General features: G+C 39.4%; 2 protein-coding genes and 2 long non-coding RNA genes across 5 annotated transcripts in view; 3 read left to right on the forward strand and 1 right to left on the reverse strand.

Moving 5' to 3' along the window:
- Positions 1-13,089, forward strand: part of LOC132087859 (uncharacterized) — a 91,513-nt gene that overhangs the window by 77,453 nt on the left and 971 nt on the right. The gene's annotated exons all lie outside the window — the stretch shown is intronic.
- LOC130693854 (uncharacterized) lies at positions 1,530-5,828 on the reverse strand. Its single transcript, XR_009001762.2, has 7 exons — positions 5,440-5,828; positions 5,180-5,349; positions 4,308-4,500; positions 3,856-4,240; positions 3,519-3,782; positions 3,111-3,453; positions 1,530-1,911 (listed from the first exon to the last, which is right to left on the reverse strand). It is a non-coding gene; the product is annotated as an uncharacterized LOC130693854 (long non-coding RNA).
- Positions 6,325-11,327, forward strand: LOC130693847 (protein O-mannosyltransferase 1-like). Of its 2 annotated transcripts, XM_059494685.1 has the most exons (14): positions 6,325-6,532; positions 6,597-6,708; positions 7,473-7,854; positions 8,397-8,573; positions 8,653-8,845; positions 8,938-9,190; positions 9,248-9,468; positions 9,539-9,668; positions 9,787-9,900; positions 9,977-10,130; positions 10,200-10,417; positions 10,484-10,610; positions 10,673-10,847; positions 10,923-11,327. In XM_059494685.1, the coding sequence occupies exons 2-14, from the start codon at positions 6,607-6,609 to the stop codon at positions 11,107-11,109; spliced, it is 2,433 nt and encodes an 810-aa protein (XP_059350668.1). In that variant the 5' UTR covers positions 6,325-6,532; positions 6,597-6,606; the 3' UTR covers positions 11,110-11,327. The 2 variants fall into 2 exon arrangements, with proteins under 2 accessions (XP_059350668.1, XP_059350669.1); XM_059494686.1 differs by lacking the exon at positions 6,597-6,708 and having other exon boundaries at positions 6,326-6,532.
- LOC130693841 (vesicle-associated membrane protein 8-like) lies at positions 11,600-12,803 on the forward strand. The gene is made up of 6 exons (XM_057517067.2): positions 11,600-11,750; positions 11,837-11,889; positions 11,953-11,994; positions 12,058-12,204; positions 12,277-12,362; positions 12,427-12,803. Exons 1-6 carry the CDS (start codon positions 11,697-11,699, stop codon positions 12,450-12,452), a joined length of 408 nt encoding a protein of 135 aa, XP_057373050.1. The 5' UTR covers positions 11,600-11,696; the 3' UTR covers positions 12,453-12,803.

Consider the following 13,089-nt stretch of genomic DNA (forward strand, 5'->3'; position numbering starts at 1 on the left):
GTATCGATTCAATAGGACTGTAGCATCGGGAAAGCCAAATTTCATAGTCTGATGTCACAATGAAACTGGCAAATTCATATACTGGAAGGCGAAATCATAAAACACTAGCAACAACAGAAACGGGCATAATGCAGCACCTTTAAGGCTTTAACCTTTTGTCTTGATGTTTGCACATTATGCAAAGCAAACAGCAACCAAGTCGACATGGTTATTACATCTCGCACGATTGCACATTGCAAGCCTTCCAGCCATTCCACTTGACATTCGTGAAAGAGAAGCATGAAATACAAAGCGAAAACGAGATCGAGGTTGTCATGTAAACGTGATTTTTAAACAAACAAGTGCATTGTCGATGTGGGTTTTCTTCTATTTGGTATCTCGGTGCTACGACGAACACATCACGTTCTATCACCAACATGGATACCAAATAAATCAAACCAGATTAACGATTTAAAGTTTGGCTCATATTCAACTTACGGTTTACGTGGAATAAAGAAACTCGACAAGAAACTCAATGAGTTCTTCGTAACCGTAAAGTTTACTTTGCACAGTTAAAAAACAAACAGAAAGGGGAGCAAATTAGTGTATACGTGTGCCGCCAGTTACAGACTACTTCGGTCGGGATTTTCTCTTTCCCCAGATTTATCGCGAAAAATTGCCTCTTGTTACTGACGTCATCAGGTTTTCATAGTGTCAGAAAAATTTCACGTTAAAAGGAAACAAAAGAAGAAAAAAATAAGAAAATGAAACGAAAGAAAAAAAGAAGGGAAGCGGCCATGATGGATTTTTGATCACCCCTCCCCTCACTTTGATGGACTGGCGGAATCTCCTATCTAAATGACAGCTTCTCAGACCTTTCAAAAAAAGAGGTGTGGATATAAAAAAAAAAAGTTCTAATGGGATAAGCGACTGAACAGGTTATCGAGGTTTTGAAAACTATACCCATAAAAGAAAACTAAAACCATTTCGAATGGTTACCGTACTTTCAACTACCAAAGAAAGTCGTGTTAAAATAGAATTTTACTTTTCTTACATTAGTCGCGTACTGAGGCAAACAGGAAAAGAAAATACGGGCTAATTTATGGTTTGGATCTATCGAAAATCACATTCGATTTGCTCACCCCATTCATTCATACGTTGCTGACTATCAAATTTTTAATTAGTGGACCTATTTAATACTTACATGATGTCATCCGAAAATAAAAGTTCGGTAAATAATGTGATTTCTGCTAACAAGTGCCATAAAAAGACAAAACGGGTATGATTCGAACCCGTAGAAGCAGAATGGCATACCAAGACCTATAGCACAGTGCCAAGCTGTACAGTTTATATATATATTTACCTGTAGTTCAGACACGTCACTACTGAAGAAAAATTTGGTAGGGATCTTTAGTCCTGGCCCAGTGGTTATAGTCCTACCCTTGTAATATGTCGCTCCGTGTTCGATTCCCAACACCTCCAATTTTCCACACCCCTCCCTCCATGCTCTCCGACCCCGACCCCCTCCCTCCTTCCCTTTATCACATCGTTCTTCGCTAGGGAAAACTCACATCGCATCGGACAACCTCACCATCGTTCTACTCTCAACAACGTCAACCCATCTGTGCAGAAAAAAAAACCCAACAACACCAAGGACTACGTTGGATATGCTTCAGTCGCCATGCCTTACAATAAAAGGCACAGCTAGCTAAAATAACACGCAGGCACTATCACACTACAAAAAACAACACTACACGTATGACACCTACACAACAATACGACACGTATACAGACGCTTTCTTCTCGATCTGTAGTACCGTTTACTACATCGTGTAAGCCCGTAGGATGTTGGTTAATCTTCCGCTTCCAACAAGGTGGGGGAGGCAGCTAATAATCGAGCCATGATCCGCTTCATAACCCGCGTATCTTTTTCTGTAAAACAATAAATAAATATGTAGAGTCCAAGTAATTTTTTTAGACATCTTTACTAACAGAGAAACTATCATCTACCCACAGGAAACATATTCGATCCACAAAATATAATCTTTCAGAGGGGGGGGGGGGGGGGGGAAAAAGAATTCGCTGGCAGATAGATGAATAGCCGATGAAAAAAATTTGGCTTGGCATCCAACATACTGTGACGGATCTAGACGACGTAATCTTTTTTATGTAAGACGAGATGGGGGAAGAGGTCTACGCTAGAGGCTTACGGCCATCCAGCTTTACTATTATCGTTGACATTTCGCGAGAGAATGCAATTCGGTAGTCCTAGATTGATTTTTGCTGTGAACGGTGAACGTCTATCGGAATGGGGCATGTGACTAGCCGTCTCACGTGGCCAATACTTACGCCATTATGTTATAGATTTTTTCTTATTTCAAATGTATTTCGTGGGATAAGAAAAACGGAATCCTTTTTCATGCCCGGACCAATTTAATTTAGAAAGGCATTCACAGGATCTTATTGGCTCCAAGAAAACGAGATCAAAGGTCTTCCTTCCCCCCTCCCTGTTTATGTACCCTCTGTAGTTGACGCAGCACCACAATGTCATGCCAATGTTACTAAGGACGGAAGTCGAGGCAAAAAGAAAAATGATGTTTACAAGGCTGTCAAACGAGAAAAATGCGATACAGAAGGTTTCAGTTAACTTGAGACGTTCTGCCAATAGACTTTGATAAACAAGAAACTGAAAGCCTAACTCTTTGTGAAATGCGGAATAATTAAAAGATACCATTTCAGCTGATGAGCTTACTGAATGCCTCGAGTTCATTGGCCCTTCTAGTACAAACCCTACAGAATGGGTTTCGAATAGCATCTATTGATCATACAGTCATAGATTTATTCGCTTGCTATGTGTTTTCTGTAGAACGGACCTGTGGAGTACGGACATTGACTCAAGTGCGTTAACATTAGCCAGCAGAGATATCAAATTTCACCAAAATCGATCGACAGACTTAAACGTTAATTAAAGATCGAAAAGGTTGTTGCCCTCCTGCCCGTCTTCTATTTGAAACGCAATTCGAATGACTTATACGTTAATTTTTCGCTATTGGTTGCTTCCTATTGGCTGCCGTGATTCATGCAATGCTGCGTAGTACTATGTAAACAAATTTCAAAAGAGATTGTGTTACCTGTAGCGTAGGTTCTCCAACATTCCCAAATGTTTGAAATAGATGGTTGTGAGAAACGTGTCCGTTGGACTCGTGCACAAAGAGTCACGTCCGTCCTTTTCTTCAGTAATAGGCAGTTCCATCGGAAGGCAGTGGAGAATTCGATTATCAGAACGATGCATCCATATGATCTTATCTCTTGACAAATCCGCGGGAAATAGCCCATCTAGATTGGAGACAACTCAGCCGTAGCAAGAAGTATGCGTCGCCATTAAGGAGGAAGTCAACAGTTGGCAACTGAGCGTGATGTTTTATCTAATGATTTTGGATTTCAAACGAATCCCATCGCGTAGCAACCTAGCAACTAGGGGGTAGACACATTAAACCTGAAACTCTAAGGTTAGTCTCGCATGAATAACAAAAGCTTACCATGCCAACTGGGCGTGATTGGCTACATAGAATCTAGAAAGGCACCTTGCTTTTCATCCTTAAGCACAGTTGGGTTCGACGTTGAAGTAAACAGTCAAGAGTATTAGACATATTCTGTGTTTGGCATGCACAAGAGCATTTTCTAACCCAACCGACAGTTCTATTCGACAGTCTCCGAACGGGAGTTACGACGAATTTCAAATAGTCGATCTAGGGCAATTGATATAAGCACCGTGGAAACGTGGGTACCCTAGTGTACCCATCCTAGAGTAGCATAAAATTTAGGTTTAAAATATTAGTATTTGTTATTCCTGAAATGATTTGTTTTACGATTTACCTGCAGCCATAACGTAAAACGAAATCGAAGTAGAATTTGCTTGGCATCTTATCGGGCCAAGAACCCACTTTAGCATACTGCACCCTACTGATCGTTTCAACAAGAAAATATAATACTGGTTATGTAACTTAGCCTAATTAAACAATACGACAAACGACATTCATCTACTCGGCTCTGAAAATCGCATTGAAGTCTGGTTGAAAGAATACTTGCTTTCACGAGTTATTACAAGTTGGCCAGCAGTATCTGAGTGACTCCACTTTCAAATTGAATAGTACACAGTGAATGTGTGCGGTCATCACAGTGTAAGGCTGAATCCATAGAACTACCATTCTGACATAATGTGCGTCCCGTGAAAGGATGCCAATGAAGCAAAGGGTATAATCTGTGGTATCCTTGACATGATTTTAATTAAATAATGTTCCTGTAGTTGGGCCGTTCTGTGGCTGTACCTGAGGGATGGGGGATGGTTTTCGGTTTTTTAACGGGCGATTATTCTCGAAAGATGAGAGCTTTTCTTCCAACCTCACTTTATCATGCACAGTTGGTTTCTAGAGGATAAATGATCTTCCCTTGGAGATAACCCCTAATGCGATAAACCTAGATGTCATCCGACGTGTATGCAATAGGGATGATAACCATATCCTGAAAAAAAATTATTCATGTTACACTCAGCAGGCAACATATTGCAAAAGACTTGTTCTTTGTGATTTAAAAAATTAATTGCGTGGCATAGAAGCACGACATGCTGGGAATATTGAAATGTTATCAATTACTGTCAATCTGTTAACTTTGATGAAAATAACTAAGTAATTACAGGATTATTTCGATGTCTTACTTAAAAGCTAAAATCGCAAATCATTGTACAGTACATCTAGTGGACGACGAATCTCGAATTCATGTTGATTATTGTTCTGAGAATTCGTATTGACGTCATCAACCTAGAGTTGTCATGGACAGGGCACGGTGGCTGTCTACACAAAAATTTCTCCCATTCTTAATCCCGAAGTTGTTGGTAATAATAAAAAAAAAATGTTCTATCGTACTTAACTTGGCCAAACGGTACCACTTGTAATAAACGTGAACAGCAGGAGGTACAAACTGTTCGTAAAGGAAAGGAAATATGTGACTCCACGTTTGCGTCATTGCGGTTAGTTACTAGAAAGGGTCCTTAATTTTTTTTTCAGAAATCCTTTAGGTCTAACGAAAAAAATCGTCGTACTGTTTGACTATCGAACTTTTCTCTACAATGTATGCCCGAGAAATCTAGCGATCACAGTGTTAACTATAAGAAACCATCTTTTGGCTCAATGATGCAACTTACAGTTTTGAACGATGGAATGGCAGTTTCATGCTGGCAGTGTAATCGTGGCGTAGGATGTGTAAGGTGGAGGACGTCGTTTGGGACGTGGCAGTGGGGGATGTTCTCGAAGGGTGACCCCATACAGCCTGTAGAAGACGCAATGAACCATGTAGATCATTGAGTTCTTTCAACTGTAAATGAGATAAATGATATTGACTGCAATACAAGAAAAAAGCACAGAGGAAAAATGGGCATTAACATAACGAGTACAAGAAACTTACGACATGGGTTACTTTGGCTGCGATCGGTGGAGAAAGTTTGCAGGTTGATTTACAACTTGACAACCATTAATAATGGAATAATCCTTTCCAGAAAACTATTTTTGGAAGAAATCAAAGAGTTTAGTTAAAAGGGGGCATTCATTCAACGGATGGACGGCCATGCTTGTGGTAGCCATTACGTATGAATTCTCCTCACTTGTACCATAAAATACATTTGCAGCAACATATTGACGAATGCAAAAAATGGGAAGTTAAGCAGTTGTGCAGTCTTTTCAAGGCCAACATAATTTGAGCTAGCACATGGATAGTCACTTAGAGAATTAGAGATTAATGCAAAAAACACAGAATGCAAAATGTACGCATTAATCATGCTGGAGCTAGTTTCGACCGGACGTTCCGGTTTTTTGGCGGCTAAAGGCATCTCGCTTGAAAATGCCTGAGGATGTCACTCGGTTGGCATCGATTGGTGCTGCCACCTATGAAAATTGAATCCTTTGGGAGTCAATAAACTTATTGTTCAAGAAAGTAGAAACAAAACAAAAGTAAAATGATAAGTACAGAATGAGAGATTTACCTAGAAAAACACAAAAATCATTATTTACCTTCGGTCCACCAAGTGATGAAATACAAAATGTTGAATACAAATTTTTTATTTGTCTTATGTAATCGTTTATTTGGGCATCGTAATAATAAAAAAATTCTTTAACCGTAATAATGACTCAATTTTTAATTAAAATTCGTAAATTATAACATTTACGAAAAAATTTGGACGCTTTATTTACATTTGACATTGTGATTTGTGAAGCTGTCGTCTGGCTGACATGAGACTGCAGCCGAGTCTTAAGTGATGGAAAACATGCCTGCGTGTACTAAAATGGACTGTGATTAACGTGTTTTCCTGAGCAGAAAGTGAGAGCAAATTCCGAAATATTATCAAAAATGTTAGCTAAGAATATCGACAAAGTCACCCTCAACTAGCTAACACTCCATGCTGACCTCCAGCGAGTGATCGCCGAAGGCGAGTTACCTGTTATAGTTTGAATACCGCCAACTCAGCGGCTTATTCTTCAGTACGCGTTTGACGTTGTTTCAGGTGGGTTTTCAGCTAAGTCACTCTTAGCCACAGTATTTTATTGCATCCTCCACTTGCTTATTAGCTGGAGGAAAATGGGTGACACTGAAGTTAAAAACAGAAAAGTGAATCGCAACAAAAACAAAAATGAAAAAAACAAAGAAATTCCAAATCCAGCTGTAGATCCAAGAGATGAGGTAAAGGAATGCATATTATTGTGTTATTTACTTAATGAAAGATTTATTTATTGCAATAACATAGTATAATAGTTGTAAACATAGCAAATGCATTTGTGGTTTCACCATGAACAGCTTCGTGTTCATACTCCGAGTATTGACATGTGTTATGCTGAGTTAACTTTTTGAATTCAAGACATGGAATGTTATTTCAAAGTTCCCATGCATAACATGTGAGGTAGACTGTAACAAATTTCTGATGTGGAACTTGAATGTACATTAAAACATTTCACTGCACACAGGGGGTGAATTTGCTTCCTTTACTTCCTGTGTCGTTTTTCATGCGGGTTAGTTTTTGAGTTATCGCTAAGGCAAAAGGGGGATCTTTCTGCTTCATCTATTTCACGTGTATTTGACGACGTGTACCTACGTGGTTTTGCCATAGATGGCTTTTGCCGTAAGGTGGCTGAACCCTCGTCCTTGGCATGTTGTTTTCCATCCAGGTAGTTCTCCCATCCCCCTCCAATTCCTATTGCTGCGTAATGCAAAGAAAGAACCAGCCCCTGCATGTCTGCACGTCTCTGAAAGGAAAAGCATACATTGGCCTTGAAACAACTAAGCTTGTTTTATTTGACACATCTTTTTTTGTTTTATTCTTTTATTTTTCCTGGGACGCACACACGAATAATATTTGAAATATTCGTCCCAGGTGTCACATTCATACAACTTAATGCCAGCTGCTCTCCTAATCTGCCTTTATTTAATTATTATTTGTACATAAACAGGGCGATGGCGAATCTACTCCTGAAGCTTTGCCGGAAGAATTAACAGAGGAGCCTATCCTTAAAAAGTCTGTATCTCCAAAGAAGTCTGAGAAAAAACAACGAAATGCTGGCAAAGTGGGGACTGCAACAGCCGGTCAATCTTTGGCCGATCTGCCCACTCTGTCAGTCACTTGTCACTTTAATTTATTACCAATGATGCTTTTTGTTGTCGCGTTGGCTACGAGATTCTATGCTCTGGACCAACCCAACAGCATCGTTTTTGACGAGTTGCACTACGGACGTTATGCTGGCCTTTACCAGAAACAGACTTTCTTCTTTGACTCGCATCCCCCGTTGGGCAAACAACTCTTAGCCCTTGCCGGCTACCTGGGAGGATTTCAAGGTTTGTATAATTTTCATCTCACACAAGCTTTCTTTCCTCATGATCAAAAACTCTTATTATCATAGTTCAATTGAGAACTGATCCAATACTTTTCATTTTTTTTTTCAATTCGAAATAGACACGTAATAACCAACCGGAAGGGATTCAAAGTCCAAAAAAAAGTACTTGACTAGACACGTAGTTCAACTACCTGAAAGAAATAATGTTCAAGGTTTCTAGTAATAGTAAAAAGCCCCCGAGTAAGATGACTGACGTAAATTATATTTTATTATTACCTTTTTCTTACTCGAGGCCCCGTAGACGAGGTCACACATTTTAATTTTCTAATACGTTCGTACTGTTGTTTATTGTGCCCGCTAGCCATAGTAAACAGTGTTCGAAAGAAAGATCTTACCCCAAAATCAAGAAATTCTCAAAAGTATAATAAGACTGTCGGAGAATGATTGATAGTATCTTGATGACTAAAAAAATGCTATAAAATCACGTTGACAGTTTTATACGTTTCGTTATAATAATAAAAAAAAAGTATTTCTTTCGTACAGGTGATTTTAAATTTGATAAAATTGGCTCACCCTACAACTCGAGCGTACCGGTTTTTGCTATGCGGGCCGTCCCTGCTTTGACGGGCAGCATGCTTATTCCGCTCGTCTACATGATTATGCTTCAACTCAACTATTCGCAATGGACAGCAGCATTGGCAGGATTTCTATTTCTATTTGGTGTGAACATAATTATTAATCAAACTGTGATTTGAGCTTTTTTCGATGCTTACTTGTTGCACTGTTGAATATTTTTCAGACAATGCCCTGCTGACGCAGTCACACTACATGCTAATGGAACCAATCATTCTTTTTTTCGCCATGAGTGGAGTACTTTGCGTGCTGAAATTTCGTGCTCTTGAGCGCAGTGGCAACGCCCAAGCCCATTCTTATTCTTTACGTTGGTGGGGTTGGCTCCTTTCTGGTGCCATCTTTTTGACTTGTGCCCTATGGTAAAACTCGCGAACAAACATTGAAATGTTGATGGCGTGATATTTAAACAACCTTTTTTTCTATTTGATTTTCTTTTCTTTTTTGCCAATAGTGTCAAGTACGTCGGAGTGTACTCTTACCTACTGGGATTAGCGCTTGTTGGCCATGACTTTTGGGAAAAAGTATTAGGGAACTTGTCGCTGACGAAGAAGCAAGTGTTTGGCCACGCCGTTGCACGATTCTTTGCCTTCTTCTTCGTTCCACTTATGGTCTACATCGGCATTTTCTACGTTCATCTAAGCACACTTATCAATGCTGGACCTCACGACTCGGCAATGTCTTCAGCTTTCCAAGCTAGCTTGGAGGTATGCAATTTCTTTCTGCTTCCGTTGTTGGATTTGTTTCTATTATTTTCGTCTTAGGGAGGACTCAGCTCTATCGTTCGTGGACAGCCTTTGGAAGTCGTTCATGGCTCGCAGGTGACTTTGCGACACGCTCACGGCTCACCCTGCTGGCTACACAGTCATGCGGCCAACTATCCTGTCAAGTATGCTGACAAGCGTGGTTCCTCCCACCAACAGCAAGTTACATGTTATGTTGCAAAAGATATCAACAACTGGTGGATAGTCAAGCGACCAAACAGGTTTTGATTTAGATTGCGATGAGACCGTGTGATATGTTTCGCAGCTGACGGGCCTTTCTTTTATTTTAAGGACTGATCTTGCTGTTGCCGCTCCATTAGACAGAATTTCACACGGCGAAGAAGTCCAACTCGTTCACGGTATCACTGGCCGCAATTTGAACTCGCATAATGTGGCTGCACCTTCTTCTCCCACCAAACAGGTATTGGGATGTCCTTGAAGGCTTCGATTTAGTTTGCAAAAATGCACGATGATTCTATAACGCCTGAAGCTCAAAAAAGAACTCTTAAACCTCGGTGCTAACCGTTCTTGTTATGCAGGAAGTAAGTTGTTACGTGGATCACAACGTGTCAATGCCGGCTCAGGATGTCTGGCGAGTTGAAATTACCAACCGTGAGGAGGTTGGCGACGTCTGGCATGCTTTGGAATCCATGGTAACCACATTTTTTTTTCTCAATTTCTGCTTTTTCAAATTTCTGTGATATAATGTGGTCTTCATCTTTTTGTTAGGTTCGATTGATTCATGTGAACACAAGTGTAGCACTTGCCTTCTCTGGTAGACTGCTACCGGATTGGGGGCACAATCAGCATGAAATTGTCGGTGACGTCATGGTCAATCAACCCAATACCATTTTCAATGTCGAAGAGCATCGTTACACGCGCAGTAAGTGAATAGTAGTCTTTGATTAAATTTATGAATCGTTGATTAAGATTTCGTGTTCATCATTCGCAGACGAAGACGAGAAAGATCGTCAACTGGAACTAATGACCACCGACTTTATCCCCCTGGAACCCGTTCAAATGGGATTCTGGGAAAAGTTTTTGGAACTTCAGATTCGAATGTTGTTCATCTCTAACGAGAATGTACAAAATCACATGTATACATCTAGCCCGTGGGAATGGCTCATCTTGACGAGAGGCATCGCTTACTGGGTGTCGCCAGAATCCAACGTAATAAAATTCATTTACGACCTTTTTGAATATGTTGATCCCAATATTCTTTATTCGTTCTCGTAGGCTCAAATTCACTTGTTGGGTAATATCTTTATCTGGTATTCGGCAACTATCGCCCTTGCAGCTTATTGCAGTCTACTCGTCTTCTATCTTTTGAGGCAACGTAGACAGTGCTTTGATATCCATGAAGGTAAACAATTTCGATGACATTCGGTAAAACAGAGGTAAAACAAAGCTATCTTGATATTACAGAGGCTTGGAACCAATTCCGCACTACTGGGGAGGTGCTTCTCCTTGGCTACGTGTTCCATTTCTTGCCTTACTTTTTCGTGGATCACACGCTCTTCCTCCATCATTACTTACCGGCACTAGCCTTCAAGCTCCTTTTGAATGCAGCTCTCGTCGAACATCTGTATTATCTCACCAGGTTAGCTAACTCATGATGCCTGTTTGTTTCACAAAAATATGTGACCATGTATTTTTATTTTCTTCCAAAAAAAAGGCTTATATTTGCCAAACAGTTCTTCAACTGGATGTGTGTCCTCCTCGTCCTGACGTGGATGAGTGGCATTTTAATGGTCTTCAACAAATTTCTTCCGTTATGTTACGGCCTAGGACCTATGAACGCTACCCAAATTCTGGATCTGAAATTGAGAGAAACCTGGGACTTTATTGTGCACAAGCCTTAACAAAACTGTTAAACTTTCATTTTTTAAAGATTTAATCCTAAGAAGGATATACGGTTTTTAATTGAACCATGTGCAATGCAGTATGTTTTGGGTGTATGTTTTTTTTTTCGCCCGCAACAAAAGGTGTCCGTTTTAATTATGAGTGCCAAGTTGGCCTTCTGCTAAGGTTTCATAAAGCACTTTCGGCAATTGAATACATCTCTTTTCTAAAATTTAAATCGCATTGTTTTAAAGCTTAACAACGCATTTCATTGGTTCATTGCTAGCTGGATGCTTGCTATAAATGGACTCACGATAAATTGAGTGTCATTCCCCTAAGTTAAAGGAAACCAGACAAATTAGCTAACCCCTGACAGGAGAAACCGCTGTAACTCGTTTGTATGTCGTTTGAATTTTTAATCTGCATACTGCCTTAGTCAACAACAGGTGGCACGATAAGCAACATTTTTTCTAGCAGTCGATGTTTGGATGAAGATAGCTGCCGGTGTCTTGTCTCGATCTCGTTGACGTTTCTAAAATATTTTAGCTGACGTAGACAGAAGTTAGCTTAATATTTTTTGCTAGAATTTTAAGCTGTAATTGCTATCATGTCTAGTAGACCAACCAAGCCGGGTAGAAGTGAAGGGGCCGATTTTGAAAGGGTAGGTTATTCTTTTTAATAAATTATGTACTTTATAAACCAAAGTGTTCTACATGATGTGGTTGCATACTATTCCTAAAATTACAGGAACAGTTACTGGACGCTGTGTCTAATGACAGCGACGAAGATTTTGTGTTACGGTAAGATTTCTGTGAAATAATTTAAGGTTATTGCCACTTGTATCATTATAAATCTGCTTGCAGTAACAAAGTTGGGGAAAGTTCATCAGATAACAAACTACGAGAGTAAGTTAGATACATGAGTGAAATGTATATTTTCTTGTTAAATTGCATTTTGTCTTTATCCAGTGTTAAATCTCAGGTGGAAGAAGTCACCAATGTTATGAAAGAAAATGTGCATAAATTGTTTGCCAGAGGAGACCAGTTAGATGATCTTAATGAGAGGTCTGAAAACCTAAGGAGTGCTTCCGATGAATTTCATTCTGCCTCATCAAGGTAAATTTACCTTAAAACAGTTTTACTCTTTAAAGTTGCTTATTATTCCCCTTACACCTCAAACACTTTCAGATTACGTAAAACTATGTGGTGGAAAGAAATGAGAACTCGACTCGCCCTAGGATCACTGTGCATCCTGGTTGTGCTGGTTATGATAAGTATGCCACAACTTAAACTCCAAAACAGTGTAATGAAATAAATACCAGCAATTTTTTTATGTAGTATGGCTAGCAGTCAAGTACCATTGATTCAAGAACAAGAAGACTACATGATAAAAAGCATATAAAATTTATCGGATTAGGCCAGACATTTCTATTTTTCTTGTCGTGTTTAAAAGATTCGTCAGCAGTATTACCACGTTCATGAGACCAATTCAGGGGTGTTGAAGGTCGTGCAAGATAGTCAGCTGAATGAATGATAGTTTAACGTTCATAATATTACTAAACCATTTATCGTTTTGTCAAACCAAGTGAGATTCATGTTTATTCGGAAAAAATTAAATTACGCGATTAAGGATTGAACACTTCCCATTGTATTTCACCTTTCATGAAGTATAAAATGATGAATACAGAACTGATGGTATTCCATCCATGTCCGTGCATGTAACGTTCTATCCCCATACCACCGCATTCGCTCGTTCTGTTTGTTTTTTTTTGTTTCAATTGATAAATGTCGTGGTCGTTCAGTGTTGGGTATTTCGGTTCATTTAATATTTCCTACTGCGAAAAACACGACTGAATCTGGTATATCATCACATACATAGTTTTATGTACACAATTGGAAATAAAAAATTTAAATAACAATCTGACGTTGATTATGTTTCCAAAAAAAAAGGAGAAACTCAAGAACATTATCTTGTAATCATTTCAGCTGTGGATGAGCAAA

This window comes from Daphnia carinata, chromosome 3 (assembly GCF_022539665.2).
Source record: "Daphnia carinata strain CSIRO-1 chromosome 3, CSIRO_AGI_Dcar_HiC_V3, whole genome shotgun sequence".
NCBI classification, from domain to species: Eukaryota; Metazoa; Arthropoda; class Branchiopoda; order Diplostraca; family Daphniidae; genus Daphnia; species Daphnia carinata.

Coding starts and splice junctions, on each gene's coding strand:
- LOC130693847 (XM_059494685.1), top strand. CDS start 6,607: ATGGGTGACACTGAAGTTAAAAACAGAAAAGTGAATCGCAACAAAAAC. Junction 9,191..9,247: donor CTTTCCAAGCTAGCTTGGAG/GTATGCAATTTC, acceptor TTTTCGTCTTAG/GGAGGACTCAGCTCTATCGT. Junction 10,418..10,483: donor GGGTGTCGCCAGAATCCAAC/GTAATAAAATTC, acceptor TCGTTCTCGTAG/GCTCAAATTCACTTGTTGGG.
- LOC130693841 (XM_057517067.2), top strand. CDS start 11,697: ATGTCTAGTAGACCAACCAAGCCGGGTAGAAGTGAAGGGGCCGATTTT. Junction 11,890..11,952: donor GACGAAGATTTTGTGTTACG/GTAAGATTTCTG, acceptor ATCTGCTTGCAG/TAACAAAGTTGGGGAAAGTT. Junction 12,363..12,426: donor GGTTGTGCTGGTTATGATAA/GTATGCCACAAC, acceptor TTTTTTATGTAG/TATGGCTAGCAGTCAAGTAC.